The sequence below is a fragment of the Mauremys mutica genome, chromosome 24 (assembly GCF_020497125.1).
Source record: "Mauremys mutica isolate MM-2020 ecotype Southern chromosome 24, ASM2049712v1, whole genome shotgun sequence".
Lineage (NCBI taxonomy): Eukaryota > Metazoa > Chordata > Testudines > Geoemydidae > Mauremys > Mauremys mutica.
The window spans coordinates 4059390-4081382 of NC_059095.1; the positions used below are offsets into that span (position 1 = coordinate 4059390).

A 21993-nucleotide genomic window follows, 5' to 3' on the forward strand; every position below is an offset into this window, starting at 1 on the left:
AAGCTGCTGCTGCTCAGGCTGGGTCTCACCTTCCTCTAGTTCTGTATATTCGGCTGGGGCCTCCCCTCTGCTCTCCTGCGCCCTCCTGGCATTCCACGTGTGGCCTGCCCCCCACGAGGACCCCGACCCTGCCCCATCCCCCTGCCCTCTCTGCCCCCCCTTCTCTCCTGCCCTGCGCCCCCTTCTCCCCCCCAGCCCGCTCCTGGTCCGTCCCAGCTGCGCCCTCACCTGTCCCCTGTGACGTGCCCTGCCCCGGCTCCCACCTGGCTGCGCCCCGCCCCGCTCCCGCATTGGCCCGGCGCAGGGAGGCGGGCCGGGGCCGGCCCGGCTGCTAAGCCGATAGAGAGCGAGCAGCTGCCGCTGGAGCCGGACCGCGGCTCGCCCCGTCGCAGCAGCCATGGGCTCCCTGCAGCAGCGCTTCCAGACCTTCCTCGACCAGCCCAACCTGCTCACCGACCTGCTGGGCCGGCTGGAGGCCAAGACCGGTGTCAAGCGCTACTATCTGGCCACAGGTGGGAGCCCGGGAACAGCGCCCTCCGAGCCGGGGCGCTCCCCAAGGACACCCCCCCGGGGAACTCCCGCTCCTGCGAACCCCCCTTCCTGCGGAGCCAGGCGTGCTACTTCCTCCCCCCACCTTCGGGGGGGGACACTTCATCCGGCAGGGGGCCCCCTTTTGCCCTGTGTGTCCTCCCACTCTTGGGGAGCCCCTTGGGGCACCCCATTTTCTAAGGCAGGGCTGCCCAGAGGATTGAGGGGGCCTGGGGTATAGCAATTTTGGGGGGTCCTTCCATAAAAAACGTTGCAATACTCTAGAATACTATATTCTTGGGGGGGCTGGGGCAAATTGCCCCCCTTCCCCTGAGCAGCCCTGTTCTAAGGGGACCTCACCACAGATCTCTGCCCATGCTCCCCAGGGACACCCTTTCTCAATATATCCCTGCCACATTCCTCCCACAAGAGACCCCCTTTCACCCCGGGATCTCCCTTCCCGGTGCCCCCTCCCCCCAAGGAATGGAGGAGCAGTTGCCAGTTGATCTTTGCCTGGAAAGGGAGAGTCTTGCAGGTGCGCTCCAGGTAGGGTGACCAGACAGCAAATGTGAAAAATTAGGGTGGGGGGGTAATAGGAGCCTATATTAAAAAAAGACCCAAAAATCGGGACAGCTGGTCACCCTAGCTCCAGGCCCGTCCCATGAAAGGGCTTTGCTTGGCTGAGTCAGTTTGGAGGGAAGAGGCTGAGCTCTTTGAAACTCTGCCTCTTGCTGGACTCTGAGAGCCTCTCCTGGTCTCTGACCACATGGGGCCTCCTTGGTTTGCAATGTGCAGATCTCTAGGAGCTTTCTCCTCCGCTGCCCAAGCACAGTTGTTTCTGGGTCTCCTTGCTGCCGGGTGGGACGGTGTAGTGGGGGACAGGGGGCAAGCTCTGTGGACTGGCACCGCCTGGTAGACCTGCTCTTGAAGAACATCTGGCTGGAGGATGTGACCCCTTTCAGACAAGCTATTTCAGGGGCTAATAGAAGTCAAAGTGTATCACGCTACAGGGTTTAAACCAAACTCTGCTTGGGATGGGGGGAGATCATCTCACATCTGCCTCCTGCGGGATTTCTTGCAGCTTCCTCTGAAGCAACTGGTAGGTACTGGGTTGGATGGTCCTTGAGTCTGATCCAGTCCAGCAATTACTGTAGATCCTGTGTTTGCCTCCAGTCATGGCACAAGACACATTGTTAATGTAGCTGCCTGTTTTGGTTGAATGGTCAGTCAGTGCTTCCTAGCTATACAGTACTTCAGCGACTGTTTTGGAAAGTTCAGTGACTGTCATGAACTCGCCCCAGCGCTGCTCTGGGGGAAGGAAGTATCTTTGTGTGGGTGAAGGAAGCACAGAGAGGTCAAATAATAGGCCCAAGAGGAAGCTTGTGGCAGAACCGGGAACAGAAGCTGGAGTCCCCCATTCCCCTCTAGCCAAACCTCTCTAGCTGCATTGGTTTTACACGAGACCATTCTTAAACATTTGCTGCAGGCTGATGCTAGGAATCAAAATTCCCAGCTCACAAGCACTGTTCTTGTGACCTGACATTTGGAGTTAATGTGCCAATAAAAGACCACCTTCCCCCTTTCTTAAAAATCATCCTCTTTGTGCTCCCTGAGGTCACACGGCGTCTAACGTCACATCCAGCCTTTGCTTGGCTGACTCTGTGAAGTTCTTACTTATCCTGCAGCAAATACAGCAGCAGTTTTGAGGTAGCTGACTGCTGTAGCCTGGAGGATGGGACTGGCACGGAGCTACTTGTTCATTTATAGCTGTAAGCATCCTCTGCCAACTTCTAGTCCAAGTCTGATCGTAAAGGAACAAATAGGAAATTGCTCATTGGAAATATTTTGTCTCATCCCTCTACGGTGTATTCTTACCTGTCTTGTTTCTCCTTGGACCAACCTGCAGGATTGTGGTCTATGTAGCCGGACCCCTGTGCTCAGCTCATGGGACAACTTGCAAGATTGGGCTTAGACTCTCTGGGACTGAGACGGGGTTATTCTGTCACACCTGGCACATTGGGGTCCTGCTCATGATTGCAACCTTTAGGTGCTGCTGTGATGGTACATCAATCATCCTGGGGCCTGCATGCTGGAGTACACTTTCCTCATTTCACCTTTACCTGGGACTTCCCTGGCTTAAATGCTGTATGTCACAATGCTGGAAACATCTGCATAAAGAGACATTGTCATGTGTTTTTTCAAGCAGGCAAATGTTTGCAAACTTAGCCCTCTGACATCCTTGCTGCCAAAGATCCAAGGGGTCTGTGTGGCACTTGGATAATTAGGATTTAATACACTCTCCTTAGTAGAAGGACATGTGAATTATTATCAATCAGACTTAGACTAGAAGCAAGTCTATGCCAAGATAGCTACTCTCTGTGGCCTAATGATTAACTCCTGTGAAAGGAGAGTCTGTCTCCTCCAAGCCGCAGGTCTTCTTTCCCTCTCTCCCTCCCCCACTCCACCCACCAAGCTTTAATGCAAACTTTTGTTTTAGTCCAACTGCATTTTACTCTGATTTATTTTAACTACAGTCTGGGTTACTGTACTACAGAGATGCTGGCAAGTTGTCCGTGTCAGTGTCTGCCTGCAGTTCAGCCATGTGATGGGTTAAGCTGGGTAGAGGACCGCTTGAGAACAAAGGAATATTAAAAAAGCAGCTCCCTTGTATCTGATCGGAAGCCGTCTGCTTCTGTTGCTGGGGTAACGTTCCTGGCTGCTGTATGCAGTGAAAGGGGACGCTCCCGCAAAACTTAACTTGCCTTTTAAATGTCATTGTTCTTGTTCCCTTTTAGATCTCTTTAAAATCGATTTCCCCCCCCACCCCATGCGGGATGTTAAATGGAGCCATTAGTCTTTGGCCTCAGAAGACCAGGGATCCACCCCTGTTCTAGAACATGATTTGAAAGGAGTATGGTTGTCAGGCTAGACCTGCATTGTGCGGGGGTGGAGGGGTTTGCACCTTTTAACTAACATTGGCAAAGTGCTTTGGCGGTCTCTGGTATTGGAGAGATCCATGCAATATGCTCAGTCTCCAGGGCCAGCTCTGGATTTTCTTTTTGCTTGGGGTGGCAAAAAACCTGGAGTGCCGCCCCTTGAAAAGTGCTGCGCCCAAAGGGCCGGAATGCTGCCCTTTGAAAAAGGCCACCCCAAGCACATGCCTGTCTCCATAATGGACTAGATTAGCGGAGGCCTTGCTGGCATGGACTGGGGCGCACTGGCAGAGTTCTGCATTGGGCAGGGCTGCGTGGAATAGGTTGAAGGTTGTCACGGAGCCACAAGATCTGCGCTCTGCCCCAGCTTTTAAACAGTCCCTGGGAGAAACCCAGGCCCCCAGTGGATCACTGTCTTCCTTAATTGTACATCATGCAGCCTCAGTGCCTCAAAGGCTGAGTCCTAGGGCTCCAGCACTCGGTTTCACCCCAAGAGCTCTGCCCAGTGAGTCCAGCTGAGATGCTCGCTCTTGGTCAGAGACGTTATGTTCTTCAGGGACAATGCGCTTTAGCGAGTATTCGCAGGGACCCCAGGCAGAGTAGGGTTTATTAGTCGACTGTAACACAGCGTTGGGGTGGCCTTACATTACCAGAGGGAAGCAAAGCTTAGCACATGGTCTGTCCTGGCCAAGCCTGCGCTCCGCCCAGCCAAACTGCTGTTGGATCAGTGTTTTTGGCTCTCCTGTATCTTTGTCTGTCCCAGGTGAGAGCTCCCGCTGAGCCACCTGACTCTCCTGCAGAGACACGCCCAGGTGGTCACGGGCTCTGCCTGCCCAAGGTCTTTGGGTGTCGATTGTTCAGTCCCATTGTCTTTCTGGATCCTCCACTGATATGGGTGGGTGTCAGCAAACTCATTTTATGACTCATTCGTACCACCCCAGAGCAGGAACAACTCTTGCTCTGCCTCCAAAGCAGATTTAACCCTTTTGCAACCACTGGGCAGCAATGAAAGGACAGAGGGAAACTGAGGCACACATAGGCTGCATAAAACTATTCTAGAAAATTCCCACTGTCACAAAGGGGCATTGGCCAAGCTGCCTGTGTGGGAGAACAGGGCTGGATTAGCGGGGAATGCTGCATGTCAGAACTGATCTGCACTGGCAGAGCTGTGCGGCCGGCCTCCGCAGCCAGTCACAGTTAGTCCTTTTATGACCTGTAAGGAAAAGAGAAAATCCCCCCCTGCCCCCACCCCCGTTACCTTTTTTCCCCCTTTTGATACGTGTCCCATTGTAAGGCTTAAGCAGGCTGGTATTTCAAAAAGTTCCTGCGGCTAAACTTCATGCAGCCCATAACCAATTTTAAGGTTCCCAACTGAGGCCACCGCATTGTGATGCTGCTTTATTTTAAGGGGACAGTTGGCAAATGCCACCCTGCAAACCTTGGGTAGGGCTGAAATTACTCCTGCCAGTCAGACCCAGGGGCTTTTACGCAGGACTTGCTGCCCTAAACCAGACCCCGAGTCAAGCTGCTCTGTATCCTGCCTCTGGTTGTTCAGAGGAAGGCGCAAGAAAGCAGGCAAGTGTGGGATAATCTGCCCCCTGTGAAGGCCGCCTCCTCCCCCCTGATAATTAGAGATTGGCCTAAAGCTTGAGGTTTTTATGCCCCGCTTGGGGCCCATCTGTGCTGTGCTCATGTTACGTGCGCTGTAACATGACCCTCCTGTCCTGCCAAGTGTCATGTCCCTCTTTGGTAACTCATCCACTGAATACAAGCGCCTACTACCAGGACTCGCTGATGGAGTTCCTCCTCTGGAGGCCTGCGTTCCGGTGCTCTACCTGTAACTGTCTGCAAATCAGCGTGAACCCATCCAGATCCCTTCAGACATGTACTGATGGGCGTCCCTGCAGTCCCCAGTAGATTTGTCTGTGCTGGTGCAATGCCGGTCTTACAGACTGTGGCACTGCTAGAGGGGGTGTGTGTGTGTGTGTGGCGGGGTACGAAATAGGGTAATTAGCTGCCACCCCTCCTCGATTGGGAGACAAGCCTAGCCTGTAAATTGCAGCACCGGGGGTATGTGGGGTGCTGCACTTACTGCTTTGCTCGTGCTTGGCGGCAGTGCGTGTTCTTCCTGGACTTCGTGTCTCAACCTTTGTGCCGTCCCTGGATAACTCCCAGCTGCTAGGAACACTCAGGGCAGAACTTAGGGTTTTCTCCTCTTCTAGGCTAGGCAGCATTCTCCTCTCCCTCTTGGCATTGAGTTAATCCATGTGGTTTTAACTACTGGGACTGGGAGAGTTTAATTCTTTAGTACACGTTTGTACAGAGAAGGCTCAAAGACAGCAGCAAAGGTGTGTGCGTATTGGGTCCCAGCAACTGGGAGACTCCAAGACAGGTTCCCTGAGCTCAGGGGACCTCTGCCACCCGGGGCGGGGGTGATAATCAAGCTCCCAAGCTCTACTGCAGATGCTCAGGCAGGAGTGGGGAGAAGAAACCCAGCCCCATGCCGCTGAATGCCCAGGCGAGCATGCCGATTCAAGCCAGACCATGGGTCCCACCCCTCCAAGGGACCACCCACACTGCAGCAGAGCCCAGGTCCTGGAGCAGAGTGGCAAAACTTTGGCTGTTCCCCACCGTAATCCTCCTGCTCCTCCTATGCACCTCACGAGTTGTCCCTGTGTTCCTCCATCCACCAGCTGTGGGCCCCCCCATCCAATCTAAACCTGATGTAGGGGAGCAAATGAAGTTGTTTTGTTGTCCTCAAGTAACAGCCCTACCCATCATAGCCTTGCTGTCAGGTGTAGCAAACACATCCTACCTCTCCCCTACTGGCTTTCTCGTGTGACCTCCAGTAGTTCTTGGGTCGAGCTGGGTCAGACATGCTGCGAGGTCAGGCCGCTGTAGGTGCGGCTGATCCTGGCTGATGCCCAGATCAGTGTGCAGAAGAAGACTCTTCCCCCGCCCCCCCAATCCAACTTTTGGAGGAAGAGTTTGGGGGGTGGTTCTCCTGTTGCGCATGTCTGTATGGCAGTAGCACCTAGAAGTCCCAGCTAAGATTTGGACCCCATTGTGCCAGGCACTGGACACATGTAATAGACATTCTACCCCCAGGAGCTCACAACCTAAATAGACGAAACAAAGCATGGGAGGGGGAACAGGCACATAGAGGGGACTTGCCTGTGGTCACACAGCAGGTCAAGGGCAGAGCTGGGAATTGAATGCAGGTCTTTTGAATCCCATGCCCCTAACCACTAGACTACACTGCATCTCGGGTCATCTGAGCTGGTTGTCTCCTTTGTTTGCCCCAGAAGGACCTGACTGAGGAGCAAGAATCCTGGGGTCTCTGAATTGCTTTCTGCCTATCGCATCCTATGTTTTCCCCAATGCTGCTGCTCTGTCATGCAGCTGGTTTTAAAAACAGTACAGACGCCACCTAGCATTAGCCTGAAAGCCAGCAAGAGACCACCTTACAAGTGATTTTAATGGAAAGTTTTCAGATCCATTAGCAATGATGGACGCCTCTGCGCTTTGTTTGCCTTTCTTCCAGAGCTTGCTAATGTCTCCTTGCAAACATCTTGCCACTTAATAGCAATTTTTGCTTCCATTCCGCAACAGGGAATGCAGCATGTTCCCGACCAGCCCGTTCTCCCAACGGAGCTGCTCTCTGAGCTCTTGGAACAGATGGGAAGACCGGCCCTTGCACAGAGTCTGATGCGCTCTGCGGACGACAGGTTGTTCCTAACCTGGCAAATAGTTCCCCAAAGTTAAGGAAGCGCTAGAAATGGGGAGGGGGAGGAGTGGGTGTGGCCTATGGGGTCGTCCACCTTGAAGAGGTCAGTTCAAATCCAGCCCTGGCAGGTTCTACTGACTCCATCTACCAGGGGGCAGAGGCTGCTGCTGAAGTGAAATGAGTTGGCCTCAGTCCAGTCCTCATCCATATTTTTAAAAAAAAGACCAGCACAGCCCCTGCTAGCTGGCCGCATTAACAGGAGGCTGGGCGAGGTGGAGGTTTTCCACTAGCTGCAAAGAACCAGCTGACAGAATGGAGGTGACTAGCTCTTAGCGGTGTCAGGAGATGCCACCGTCCCTTCTGGGGCTCTGCTTTGCTTGATGTTGGATTCTCCACTGCTCCCATCAGGGTGGATTTGATTTAAATCACTAGTCAGGAAGACTCGATTTAATCGTGGATTTCTACATAAAAGTGCATTCTTGTTGGTTGTTATAACCTGAATACACATTCTTCACAACTCAGAGATGGATGTAGGTTTCATTTTTAGAAGGTACACACTATACATTTCTAAACAGTGATTTATTTTTGAAAACTTTTCAGATGAGTTTTACAGCTCTGTCAGAAAATGAAGGATTGTTTGGTTATTTCATTTACCAAAGGTAATTAAAGCAGATAGTTCACCTCCCAATGACTTCATAAATATCTCCAATTCAACAGGTTAATCATTAATATTTGGAGGATTTTCTTGCCATGCTGTATTAGGAGGAGAACATCACCAGACAGACATTTACATTGTTTTATTTAACTAAAACAACAATGTTAGGTATTCTGTTTTGTTTTCTTCAACAGCAAACACATAATATTTTAACAAAACAAGCACGTGAATTTTTGAATTTAAACATTCAAGTTTTTTAAAATCCAAGTTTGTTTTTGTTAATTTGTTTTTAACTAAAATAGTTAAATGAAATATTTAAAAAAAAATCGACTGTCAGCCAGGTCAACATGAGAAACTTAAAATATTGGCTTCTGCAGCTAACTCAGTTGTCTTCACCTTCATTTTCCTGTTTGTTCATAATCTGGAAAAGAAAAACAAGCTTTCCTGCGTTTTTCAGGTCCCAAATAATTTCTCAATTTGGAATGAATTAGTCCAAAGGAAGAAAATATTCTTTCTACACCAGCAGAAGAAGCTACTGCTGTTAAAAGTGAGATTATCACTTCGACTGTCTCTGAATCCAAGTGCTTAAGTGACTTTCACCAGTTCACTGGTGGGACTTTCTTTAAAACATCATCAGCAGACATATGGTTCTTGTTCCCAAACTGGGTCTCTCACGGCCTGCTGCCATTATAGGTTTTCCCTTCTAGTCAGAGAATGGTATTGTAGATCTCAGATCAGCGAAGGCTCCACTCAGCAAGACTTCTGGAATATGCTGCTCAAACAGTTTCACTTTTGTGTTTACTGCCTGTCCCTCCCTTCTCACATTTATCTCCAGACTTCTTCTCCCTGCCCAGATCTATTCCACTCCCAACAATCTTCTATTCATTGAACTTTTTTTAAACTTTGCACTTTTAGAGAGAGGTAAGGGATTGACTCTGTGTGTATACAAATTTGAAGAGGGACAATAGGGTTGAGTCTGTTATTTCTCACCTCTAGATATTTACTTATTTTAAAACTTTTTTGCATGTTATCTCTGGAGACACAAATCCACAATTTGAGAACTGCAAAACTAAGCATCTCTGATGGTATCTTCTAGATTGAGCACTGAGTCCCATTGAGTAGATAGAAAGATTAACCTAAATAATCTATACAGAAGCCTGTGGAACCCCATAAAATTGGGTCCCTAATCCATGAACTATTGGAACTCATTTACAAAACTTTTCTTAAATGTTACGTGAATCTATTGTCTCGTACTATAGAATTTATAATCCTTATTCCATGATGAGACATTATAGATCAAAGATAGATCTTAAAATGCTTTTTGACTAAACCTATTATCAAAAACTTTTTTTTTTTTTTAAATACACCCTGGTTCTCATGAGTCCTCAGAGCTCCTTAGGAGCCTTGCTGAGGAATGGTCAGAACTACCACCCCCGCCCTGTTTCAGTTTTACTCCTGCTTATCGCTCAAAGGATGCAGTATGGGGAAAGGAGGGAACGGGAGGCTCCCATGGGATCAAAGGTTCCTGTCAGGTCTCTGGAGGTTTTATTTCCAAATGCCAATCAGTACCTCGTGCAACAGGAATTTCTAGGAAGGCAAATCGCAACGTACCGTAGCTCTCGGGGATCATTAAAGGAACCTTTGAACGTTCTCTCGTGGGCCTGACCGAATCTTTCTGTTATATGTTGGTTCTTATCTTGCCTTCATCACCACAGTATCTGAGCGCCTTCCATTTGCGCGTTAAGCGACAGGACCAGCATCCGTCACGTGTGGCTTGTTCTCTCTGCCGGGGGAGAATTGTGTGCATTGTACAGTGTTAAGATTTAGTGTCTCTTTCTAATGCCCATGCTGCTCTGCTTGGATTGGCAAAGGCAGGGGGGAGAAGTGTGCCTTGCACTTGGAGCAGAAGATCAAGGGGTCTGTGATGGGGGGGCCTTGTTCCTGTAGGAGTTTGTTCCATGGTCTCTGAAAAAGCTCCGACTCCTGCACAGATGCACTTTACCTTCCTGGGAGAACCACAATAAGCCAAGCTGGAGTAAATAACACTGGGTCGCTTGTGAGTGTGTTCCATCGAAGGATCTCAAAGCACCTTGACTATTAATGCCTCACAACAGCTCTGTGGAGTGGGTCGGTATTTAACCCTGCCCCCTTTTTTTTTACATATAGGGAAACTGAGGCACAAAGTGACTGGTCTAAGGTCACATGCTGAGTCTGTAGCTATCCTCTTGTTGGCAGGGAGTCTCCTTAGGCCGTGGCTGTTTAAATGAGTGAGACTTTGCGGGTATATCTGCACTGGAGCTGGGGGTGTAACTTCCAGACATCCTCCCACATCTAAAAATAGCAGTGTACCCACAGCAGCAGGACAGACTGGCTGCCCAAGTACATCCCTCTGTTTCAGATGGGTCATATTTGGGGTGGCTACCCCCATCCTGCTACTTGCGTTGCCATGGCTATGCTGCTATTTTTGGTTCTCTGGCTTGATCAGAGCTAGCAGGGGTACGTCTACCCCAGCTGGAAATTACCTTCCTGCTCCAGTGCAGACGTATGCTCAATGTCTCTGCCATGGTGTGATGCTTCCCCGGGGTACCTATGGTTGTGAGGCCCCTTGCTACCACGTGCCCCATCTGTGCCCACCATGGGTCAGCTCCCCATCGCCTCTGGGAATATAAGCACTGCCGGCCTGCTCTCTCCATACAGCTTAAAAATAGGTTTCAGAGTAGCAGCCGTGTTAGTCTGTATCCGCAAAAAAAACAGGAGTACTTGTGGCACCTTAAAGACTAACAAATTTATTTAAGCATGAGCTTTCGTGAGCTACAGCTCACTTCTTCGGATGCACATTCCAACCATTGATCCACTGAAATTCCCTGATCCTGTGCTCCCAAAGGAGCAGTATCCCGCCCCAGCCAACCAGCACAGCACCGCTTAACACACACCACTTAGATTTGCTTATGGAGCAAGCGAGTGTATGTTTCTTCTACAAAGCACAGATTCCAGCTGTGGCCAGCAGACCCATTGGAAAGAGGGTCACACATCAAATCAAATCGTAACACAGGTCCTAGAGCCTAAACTTAGCAGGCCACTATGGTGTCGTCATAAGAGCCAAAGCTTGCCCCAAATCCTCTGTGCCTCTCATTCATAAAGTGAATGGTGGGCTTGCTTACTTCCCCTGTGAAAGATACCAGGGTGTCCCTTTACAGCCCACAGATATATCAAAAGTGTCCTTTGGTCTTTAGTCACCCTCCTGCTGTGTGTTCCTGGCCGGAGATTTTGCAGTCTCATTAACTTTCTCTGGGGGCTCAGCATGCACACAGTGATTTGTGGTGCAGTATACAACCCTTTGCATATAACCAGATGGGTAGAGACACATTTCCTGCCTGTCTGATAGGGACACGTTGGTCACCTCGTGGTGGCCTGCTTTAACTCTGACCTTAAGAATATATAATTTCCAGTCTGGGTACAAAACTCCTTAAATAATACCCTTGCCTACAATTTGTCATGGTTCTCCTGACTTGGGTACTCCTGGCTCTCCATTGAGACTTTGCATGCACTCCTTGATATGCCTAGAATGGACCCGGGGATCCCCGTAAAACTCTGTACCTCCTGTGCCCTCTGACACTTGGCATCACGAGTTTCCCTGGCTCATACATGGCAAAATGACCGTTAATAAATGCCTTCAAGAGAGTGAACCTGCCTGATTCCCACCATTGGAGGCAGGATGGTAGGATCAAAACAAATAAAGGGAGCTTTCTGGCCGGCCCTGTGTACACAAGAGGTTAAAGGGAGTTAACCCAACCTAGGAGCGAGCTTCTCTGGTGGCCATACAACCAGACTAGCCATCTGACTCCCAACAAAATGGATCTGACACCGCCACGCTGAGGGGGTGTCTCCAATCATAACTCTGCCATTAGCCAGGTATGTCCAAAACAATCTCTCCTCTGTGGAACAGTGGCTCACAAGCACTACTCTCACTCCTGTCTCCTTTCCTGGCCAGGTACCATCACTTTCCTGGGGCTGTACCTCATGTTCGGATATGGCGCCTCGCTGCTGTGCAACCTCATTGGCTTTGTCTACCCAGCCTACGTTTCGTAAGTGGCAGCCGTCCGCGCCCCGCCGAGCACTGCGGCTCCCTGGCTTTACAAGGGGGCGGAGGGCAGGGGCATTATTTTCACCGCTGAGAACGTCCCTCTGGGGAGAGGGACCCGGCAGAAAGCAAAATGTTGTTGTGTTCACCTCCAGCGTTGACGGGCAGAGCCCTCTGCTGGGCCAGCATGTTTTGATGAGCCCCGCAAAGTTGCTAAAACTATCAGTATTTGCCTATTGGGTATGAAATGCTAAATACTCATCGTCCAGGGAGAACGTCCCACAACGTGATTTGAGTCCCAAATTTAGGCTCCATTACGGTTTTTGACAAAGATAGTTAGATGAGGTGTGGTCAGCCTGAGGCTCCCTTAAAGGGGCTTGTTCTTCAGACACTGGATGCTCAGCAAAGCCTCTGTGGGGCACGCAAAACTGACCCTCCCAACTCATTTAGTAAGGCTGAGATTTTCAAAGCTTAACGTGCCTGTCTTTAACACACCTAAGCAGTGTAGAAGGTAGAACTGACCTGTCCCCTTTCTGCCCGTAGCATCAAAGCCATTGAAAGCACCGACAAGGACGATGATACCATGTGGCTCACGTACTGGGTGGTATATGGAGTCTTCAGTGTGGCAGAGTTTTTTTCCGACACTTTCCTCTACTGGTTCCCGTTTTACTATGCTGGAAAGGTAACGGGGGGGGACAGAGATTGGCTGCTGTCCTGTTTCTCCCTCTGTGATTTATCTTCTGGAGATAAAACCTTGGGTTAATGTGGAGTTGACCAATTAGTAGCACTGTAGTCTTGGGGCCAATCTCTCTCTGGTGTAACTGGGAGTCAATACCAGGGATGACTCTATCCGTTGTGGGTGTCTAGGGGGTTGTTGTTTCTAGGCGGAGAGTCCAGCCCAAAGCTCATTGAACTTGACAGAGACTCCTATCAAGCTCAGTGGGTTTTAAAGAATAACCGTGGAAGCCCACCATGGTACCAGTGGTTGCTGAGCAGAGCCATGCTGGGATAAAACTCGCTGGCTCCTCTTGGAGGTGATTCTTCACCTAAGTGGGTCTGAGCCCACCTAAAACTTAAACTGACGCTCGTGTGAACCAAAACAGACAGAGTTTGTTCAGGTCTAGCTGGAGCCTCCTGGCTGCTTTCCCCTCCTCGTCCAGCTGGGCCGGCTGGATGCTCCTCGCTGAGGGTTTGTCCTGCTGACGTCACCCGTGCGCAATTCTGTCCTCTAAAGCTGATGCATTGGAACAGTTTGTGAGGCCTCTGTCTTGCCACCTGACCTCTGGGTCTCTTCCAAACCTGGAGTGAAGTGTCTCCTTCCCTGCAGTGCCTGTTCCTGGTCTGGTGCATGGCGCCTGTCTCCTGGAATGGCTCCCAGGTGTTGTACCAAAAAGTCATCCGGCCCTTCTTCCTGAAGCACCACCGGATAGTAGACAGCGTGATCAGTGACCTGAGCGGCACGGCGCTCGACGCTGCTTCGACAGTCACCAGAGAAGGTACTGTGTCCTATTCCCTCTTTGTTCTGGCCTGTGTTCTCAGTGACCCAGTTCCTGTGCTTCGGGCAGCCATGGGGAGAAGGGCGTTAAAACACCTTTTGTTCTCCTGTATTCCGGGGCAGGGCCCTACCTGGTCGGTGTAAGTTAGAGCTGTCTCAGGGCTGCTCTAATTTCAACATTGATTCCCATTGCCCGTGTGTGTCCTGGGAAGCAGCGATTCGCTGTCATGCAAGGTATTCCAGCCATACCTCCAATCTGCCCCTGCACTGGGAGCAGGGCCCTTACGCCAGACTGGGAAACCCTCTGAGCTGGGAGTATTTTCAGAGGGCTGTTTGCACCCTGCTAGAGCGGCACAGCTGGAACTGCAAATCAGGCCCTCGTTCAAGACTAGACCATCCCGTCGGTGTCGCTGCAGGAACGTGCTCTCTCTCCACCCTTCTCTCGTTCCGTAACTTCATGGCCAGACAGAGCCCTGTCTCCTCTCCGCAGCAATACGAATCGGCTCGTAATCTCTTGCCTCTTCTCCTTTTTTCTTTCTCTTCCCTTGTGCCTCTCTGCACAGTCCTCTCTACTCTGGCCGACAGCAGAGCCCGTCTGGTGTCCGAGGTGGCCACAGCCCAGCTTGTCTGTATGTAATAACTCGTGTCATTCACCCGGGGAGCAAAGGTCCGTTTAGCATGACTTCCCCCCCTCAACACGTCAGTGTGGGCTGGACCAGGGCGCTCACTCTTGGGTTTTAAAGGCAGCCAGTTCAAATCTTGGCGCAGTTTGGAGCAAAGCCCCAAAGCATGTTCTTGGCTGAAGATGTGTCATGTCATGTCCCAGTGGCTGCTAGAATTTAGGGTGGGTGGTGCAGTGGCAGAGACGGCTCAGGGACTTGTTAATTGGCCCTAGAACCTCTCCAATGCCTGGTTCAAATCCAGCTGAAGAGCAGTAAGGACCAAAACCTGGCTTCAGGGGCCTTTTTATTTTGGTGGCCACTATCTAGTTGCCAGTGGATTTTCCCCCTTCCCCCCTCCCCCACATAGATTTTTAAAGCCAGAGGGACTGTTGCCAAACTGATTTGATCCCCAGCATAACACAGGCCCGACAGTCACCCAGTGATTCCTGCATTGTGCTCATTGCAGAAATCCCCCACCGTATTGGCCCTCCGGCTGGCAGCCTTGGCAGACGTGCCAAGGATTAAATGAGCACTGGGAAAGGACCCTCCCCCTCCGGTCCCAAACGAGGGTCGCTCAGTAGCAGGATTGAGAGACACTGGTAGTCGCAGTGTCGGGAAGCCAAGTTCTACCAGGGCTCCATCTGCTCTGGGGCAAACGGAGGTGGCGACAGTCTTTGCAGCTGTCAAAGCCGTGCTGAGTTGGTACAAAACATCTGGAGGAAGGTGCTGGGGCGAACGTGTGCTCTCTTCTCCCTGGCCACTGACGGCTGTTACAGGTCCTGTAACTGGCAAGCACGTGGATTAACAAATTACCTCTGTACAACCACCACGGCTGTTGCTAACCCTAAAAACGGACCTTGAGTAATATGCTCAGCTCCCAAAAGCAGCAAGCTTGTGACATGTGATTGCAGCCCAGGGCATTATGGGTAACTTGTGCTGCTTTGCATGACCGTGGAGATCTTATTTCTCCAACGGGAGTGAGTGATGGGGCTGTGCTACTTGGATTGAAAACGCTTGTGGTTTCTTGAGGAAGCTGGTGACGTTGGGGGAAAGTCTCCTCATTCGGAGTCATGCTGAACTCTCCTTTCTCTTCCTTCCCTTGTGGAAAACAGTCTCTGTCCTCTAAATTCCCACACTTCCCTGGCCTCCAGTAGCTTAACCCCCCAGTCTAGAGCGGTGCACTGTAGTCTGTCTTCCCTTCGCTTATTACTGTGGTGTTCGTGTCCATTCACATACATGCCTTGGTGGTAGATACGTGTGGGTGGGGTTTGGGGTCTCTGTTCTCTCCTGGGTAGCACCTGCCCCACATCCAAGGGTATTTGGGCTGTTACCACCTCCGAGTGCTATTTCAGTACAGCTCAGACCCAGCCCGGTGTCTTGGCTGGTGGAGCAGTGCCACGAAGGAGACCCACATTTTGGGGGTGGGGTCACATTCCAGACTTGGCGGTGATGGGGGTGAAATCCAATGGCCTGGGGAAGGGATGGCAGCGGCAGGCCAGCTGGATGGAACAGCGCTGATGTGGTTTCCCCTCTGGTGGGAGTGGGTTGCTCGGAAAGGTCTGTCTTTCTCCCTGAGACAGCCAGCACTTGGGGTGCTGTGTCTGCAGTGCCCTGCTGCTTATGGGGAACAGGGCCTTTTCCACCCCAACAGGCATCAGATGATAGTGGCTGCATTGTGGGGTGACCCTGGAGGGGAGGGAGAGAGGAAATTGCAGAGCCTCCAATCTGGCCTGAGATCCGACACCAGGGACGTGGCAAAGGAAAATCCACCACTTGGGTGGCTGAGCCAGAAAAACTTGCCCAAGGGGGGGGCGTCCCCTGCCCTTCATCCCTTGAACTGACCCCAGCTGTCTGTGTGTGAAATTACGGTGCTGGGAGTTCCCAGCTGCCCCTCGGACACACTAAACCCATCAATCGCATTAGCCAGAATTGGATTATCCTGTGCCCTGTGTTCCAGCAACACAAATAGCTCTGCTCGCGCAGCCCTCCCTAGTGTGAGCGTCCTCAGTCCTGGCCCATGTTCCACCTTCCAGCGGGAGTGGGGGTGCAGTTCCTGGCTGGGAAGCCCACTTGGTCCCCTTAAAAGACCCCAGGGGACAATCCCTTGGGGTTCGTCTACACTGTAATTAAACACCTGCGGCTGGGCTGCATCAGCTGGCTTGGGCTGGAGCCCGGACTCTGGGACCTTCCCCCTTTGCAGGCTCCAGTCCAAATGTCTACATCGCATTTCAACATCCCCATGAGCCTGCGTCACCTGACTTAGGCCAGGCGCTGGTGTTTAACTGCAGTGTAGACGCGCCCGAGAGGTGCCCAGTTACTACAGTGTGTGTGGCAGGTATGGCTGCCTAGATAGGAACCTACCCAAGGGCTGACAGAGGGTTAACTTCAAAAGCAGGCGGACTGGAGTGTGTAAAGTCTCAGGTGACAATGGGACCTGGCTGGTGCTTTAGGTTGAATAGCAAGTCCAAAGATTGCCACTCCACTTCCCTTTGGGAGGGGCACGGATCCACCCCAGCTGTTGGCAAGGGGTGGGGTGCAAATTCTTCCCAGCTCCGGTTTCCAGGCCTCTGCTGCATGTACAGTAGAACCCCCGTTTTGAACACCAGAGTTACAAACTGACCGGTTAACCCCACACCTCCTTTGGAACCGGAAGGACGCAATCAGGAAGCAGCAGAGACCAAAGAAAAGCAAATACAGTGTTACTGTGTTAACTGTAAACTACAAAAAAAAGGGGGAGGGGAGCAGTATTTTTTTCTTCTGCATAGAACAGTTTCAAAGCAGTTTTAAATCAATGTTTAGTTGCAAATTTTTGAAAACAACTGTAATGTTTTGCTCAGTTACAAACCTCCATTCCCAAGGTGTGTGTAACGCTGCGGTTCTGCTGTACCTCTGCCTGACCAGCCCCTGGTCCCCTGGCTGCATGTTCAACTGGGCAGGGCTCTAAAGGAGGATAATCTGGCTCCGGCCTGGGGGGGCTGGAGCACCTGCCTTTAACCCTCTGGAAAGCTGATGCAGTGGTTTGTGGTGTTATAGCTGGATTACTAGGGCTCTAGCTGCTCCTAAAATGGATTAGGTAGGAGCTCTGCCAAGAAGCTCATAAGCTTACACACAAGGGTACCTCTGTGCCAGGGCAAGGCTTCTGTCTGCCTCCTGTTAGGGCCGAGCGTTTTGCCTAAGCGCGATAACAGCACAGACGTCGTAACCAGGGGCAGGACATTGCCAGTGTTTTCTCTTCTTTGTTTCACTGGAATAACATGTTTTGTGGGGCCTGATACCCAGGGAATAGGATAGAGGGGAGCCTAGTGGTCAGAGTAATGTTCAGCAAGCTGGGCACCTGGGTTTTATTCCTGGCTCCGGGAAGGAATGTTGTCTGGTGATTCAAGCACAAGCCGGAGGCAGCACTCCTAGATTCTCTATTGCTGGCTCTGCCATGGATGTGCTCTGTGACCTTGGGCAAGTCACTTCTCTGTGCCTCCACTGACTGGTCTGTAAAATGGGGACAATATTTTCCTCACTCAGTAAAGGTGGGGGCAGAGGTTATAGGGCTCATTCTATCACTCTGGTCACCTGTCGCTGGAGGAGCCCCATGTGCTAATTGCCTTTTTTCCCCCCCCCCCCCCCCGTAGCATCCAAAGCAGCAGTGAACCTTGGTCTAGAATCTGACAAGACCAAGTGAGGACGGAACTCCAAGGGGCCAGCTGTTCTGAGTTTCCCACTGCAACTCCCTAAACCAAAGGCTTGAAGTAACCCACGGGCACCCGCCAGTAAACCGGTGATCCTCTTCCCACTCTGAAACCGCGACAGCAAGCAACTGGCTCCAAGGTGTCTCAGAAGTGCAGCTTCCAGATCTCCCCAAACCCCCAGAGCTCCAGCAGATCTAAAATTGCGGCCAGGCCCATGCTGGGAGTCGGCACAGTGGGACCGTCTGATCTCAAATAGACACAATTTGGTAGTTCCTGTTTTACAGGCAGCCTTTATTCTGCAGGAAGGCTGTCGGCTCTGCACTAGATATCACAGGGGCTGCTGGTGCATTTTCCCCCGTGGTGTTTTTGTGATATAGGGCACAGATTGGAGTGGGGAGGGGGAGACAGTCCACTGGAGCTAACCTGAGACCTGCCCTTCTAGTATTTTTGTGGCCTGACCGTAGGTGTTGACTCATGATGCAGTATAACTCCCTCGGTGGGTGGATTCTGCAGCAATTGCCACCGGCTATAAAGCCTTCAAGCCCCCATCCTGTTCCCCCACTCCCAGGCCCCTGAGTCCTCCTAACACAGGATCCTTTGCAATAAACCACAGCACAAAAGGGAGAAGGAAGTGGGTTCTGTAGCCACTGGCTCTTCAGCTGTCAATCCCACGGGTTCTTTTCCTGGCTCTGGCTTGTTCAGTTTTCACTTCAGCAGGCTGGGGTCCAGCGTCCCAGAGCAGGCGGCTCTTCACTTCCCCTCGCACACCCCAGCCTTGTGCTGCTTCTCTCTGAAGTCAGGGGCCAAGCTTCCCACTTTCAGTAGCCGTGGGCCTTCTGGGTAAACAGCCAAGCCGAGAGAGGTGCCGGGTGGCTGAAACAGAAGGATGTTCGTGCCTGGCTTCAGCAGGAGGGAGTTCCAGACTATTCACTCTTCTGCCAATCCCTAGCAATAGCGGCCACAAAGAAGTTGCTGCTCTGCTGTGTGATTGTAAAACTAACCACAGCGGTGCCCTGTGGGGGCTGCAGGGAGCTGTACGGGGCAGCTGAGGTGGGGAATTAACATGCACATGAAGCTGTTTCCTCCAGGGAGCTCCTCCTATCCACAGAAACTTTCAGATCTTTCATCCTTTTGAAGGAGGAAAAAGGCAGCATGACTTCTCCAATGCTGACTCATGGTTGGGTTGTTTTAACCCCTTCTAGCAGTTACATAGCTGATCAAATGTCCACACCAGTTCAGAGTCTTCTCTCTACCTCTCCCCTAGCTGCCCGCAGGCTGGCAAGCAGCCTCTGCCCGAATCCCAGCACTGACTGAAGCTCCAGGAAGGGGTCCCTAGGGAGTTTTTTGGACTTGCAGGAATGCAATAGGGGACGTTAGCACCAACCTGTGAGCAGCACGTGCTCCATAGCCTGTGGACCTGGAGCTGGGCTTACATCCTAAGCAGGCTGCTTTGGCAACCGTGTGTTCTGATAGTCTGGTTAAGTGTTGGCTCTGCAGTTCACTTTCAGAACTGGACAAGGCCGAATCTTCCAGTGGGGTGTGTGCTTGGGCAGGATGCTTTCAGGGCATGTTTGCTTTCCAGGCGGTTGGCCTCAGGCTTTTGCTAATCTTAATCCTGTTTGAGTGTGGAAAAACCTGATCTTCGGCTGCCCCTCCACACTTCAGGAGCTGAACTCTAGCGTGTCTGTGTCTGCCTTCTGCTTGCAATTCGCCATCTCCCTCCTCTTTCAAAAATCAAATGTTAATTTATCTAATTTACTTAATCAGATCCTGGCAGGGGCCAATCTCAAGCTGTGAATTCTGCAGGGAGCAACTGGCTTCCGTTTGTCCTCCATGGTGACTCCAAGTTACAGCAGTTCATGTACTGGCTGCTTTTTTATTTTAAAAAGTTGCTCGTGATTTTTTTCCCCTCTCATTTGTATCTGTTTATTTTGTATGAAACAGAATAAATGTGACTCATAACAACTTCTTTCTGTTCATGGGTTTTATTTGCATTGTTTGTTCTCTTCATGCTTGACTTGATTCCTGACACAGACTCTCTGAATCCTGGGGAAGGGAGAGGGCGGAGCAATGAAAGTGCCCCCCGCCCCCCCCAACTTAGAGGAAGGGCTACAGAGCACTGCAGACAACCCATTCTGCCACTGCACCTCAAGCCTGGATCCTTCTGTGTGAGACAAAGGGAGATTGGACGCTGTCATTCCGTCACCGGAGCACATCTGCTGGCTTCACACAGGCAGCAAAAGGCATCTGAGGGTAACAACTTGGGAATGATCTGAATTTGCTCCAATGTGGCTGTAACTCCCCTTAAAGTCAGTGAGTTGCTGCTACTTCAGCCCAGGGTGGATTTGATTTAAATCACTAGTCACAAAAACTTGATTTAATTGTGGATTTCTGCATAAAAGTGCATTCTTGTTGGTTGTTATAATCTTAATACACATTCTTCGCAACTCAGAGATGGATGTAGGTTTCATTTTTAGAAGGTACACACTATACATTTCTAAACAGTGATTTATTTTTTAAAACTTTTTTCAGATTAGTTTTACAGCTCTGTCAGAAAATGAAGGATTGTTTATTTCATTTACCAAAGGTAATTGAAGCAGAGAGTTCACCTCCCAATGACATCGTAAATATCTCCAGTTCAACAGGTTAATCATTAATATTGGGAGGATTTTCTTGCCATGCTGTATTAGGAGGAGAACACCACCAGACAGACATTTTACATTGTTTTATCTAACTAAAGCTATGTTATGTATCCTGGATTTTTTTCTTCAACAGCAAACATAATATTTTTAACAAAACAAGCATATGAATTTTTTAATTTAAACATTCATGTTTTTTTTAATCAGGTTTGTTTTTTGTTAAAATTGTTTAACTAAAATAGTTAAATGAAATTTGTTTTGTTTAAAAAAGACCACAAACATTCTGTTAACCTGGCTGACACATTCAATTTGAGAAACTTAAAATATTGGCTTTGGTAGCTAACTCAGTTGTCTTCACCTTCATTTTCCTGTTTGTTCATAATCTGGAAAAGAAAAACAAGCTTTGCTGCTTTTTCATTTTTTAGAATGAATTAGTCCAAAGGAAGAAAATATTCTTTCTACACCAGCAGAAGCAGCTACTGCTGCTAAGTGTGATTATCACTTCAACAGTCTCTGAATCCAAGTGCTTAAGTGACTTTCACCAGTTCACTGGTGGGACTTTCTTTAAAACATCATCAGCAAACATATGGTTCTTGTTCCCAAACTGGGTCTTTTATGGCCTGCTGCCATTATAGGTTTTCCCTTCTAGTCAGAGAATGGTATTGTAGATCTCAGATCAATGAAGGCTACACTCAGCAAGACTTCTAGAATATGCTGCTCAAACAGTTTTCACTTTTTGTTTCTACTGCCTGTCCCTCCCTTCTCGCATTTAGCTCCAGATTTCTTCTCCTTGTCCAGATCTATTCCACCCCCAACAATCTTCTATTCATTGAACTTTTTTAAGCTTTGCACTTTTAGAAAGAGGTAAGATATTGACTCTGTGTGTATACAAATTTGCAGAGGGACAATAGGGTTGAGGTCTGTTATTTCTCACCTCTAGATATTATTTACTTATTTTAAAACATTTTTGCTGTTAACAAGCATGTTATTTCTGGAGACACAAATCCAGAGTTTGAGAACTGCAAAACTAAGCATCTCTGATGGTATCTTCTAGACTGAGCACTGAGTCCCAGTGGGTAGATAGAAAGATTAACCTAAATAATCTATACAGAAGCCTGTGGAACCCCATACAATTGGGTCCCTAATCCATGAACTATTAGAACTCATTTACTAAACTTTTCTTAAACATTGCATTAATCTATTGTCTCATACTATAGAATTAGAATTTATAATCCCTATTCCATGATGAGATATCTTTGTTATAATGTAATTTAATTAAAACTATTCATTTTTCTTCAAAAAGCATTTTATGAAATCAATTTTGTAGAATCTAAAACTTTTTTAAAACCTGGATTTTTATCCACCCTGCTTCAACCAGGGCTGACCTTAGCAGCCCCTGCTGCTGCGCGCTGGGTGCCAACTGATGACTTGCAGTTTTGACATAACAGGACATGCAATTTCTTGTAGCAACGGGCTACTGGTCTTACCCACCCACCCGCAGTCATCCAGTTCATAGTGCTATTGTGGTGCCACTAGAGATTTTGCTGTGCTGTACGTGCTGATGTTGGGATGGGTGACAGGATTTCATGA

At 49.9% G+C, this 21993-nt stretch overlaps 1 protein-coding gene across 2 annotated transcripts; it reads left to right on the plus strand.

Moving 5' to 3' along the window:
* Positions 1-284: 284 nt before the first annotated feature.
* REEP6 (receptor accessory protein 6) lies at positions 285-19710 on the plus strand. Of its 2 annotated transcripts, XM_044998597.1 has the most exons (6): positions 285-512; positions 11835-11928; positions 12468-12606; positions 13252-13420; positions 13983-14048; positions 17708-19710. In XM_044998597.1, exons 1-6 carry the CDS (start codon positions 398-400, stop codon positions 17755-17757), a joined length of 633 nt encoding a protein of 210 aa, XP_044854532.1. In that variant the 5' UTR covers positions 285-397; the 3' UTR covers positions 17758-19710. The 2 variants fall into 2 exon arrangements, with proteins under 2 accessions (XP_044854532.1, XP_044854533.1); XM_044998598.1 differs by lacking the exon at positions 13983-14048 and having other exon boundaries at positions 286-512.
* Positions 19711-21993: the final 2283 nt, after the last annotated feature.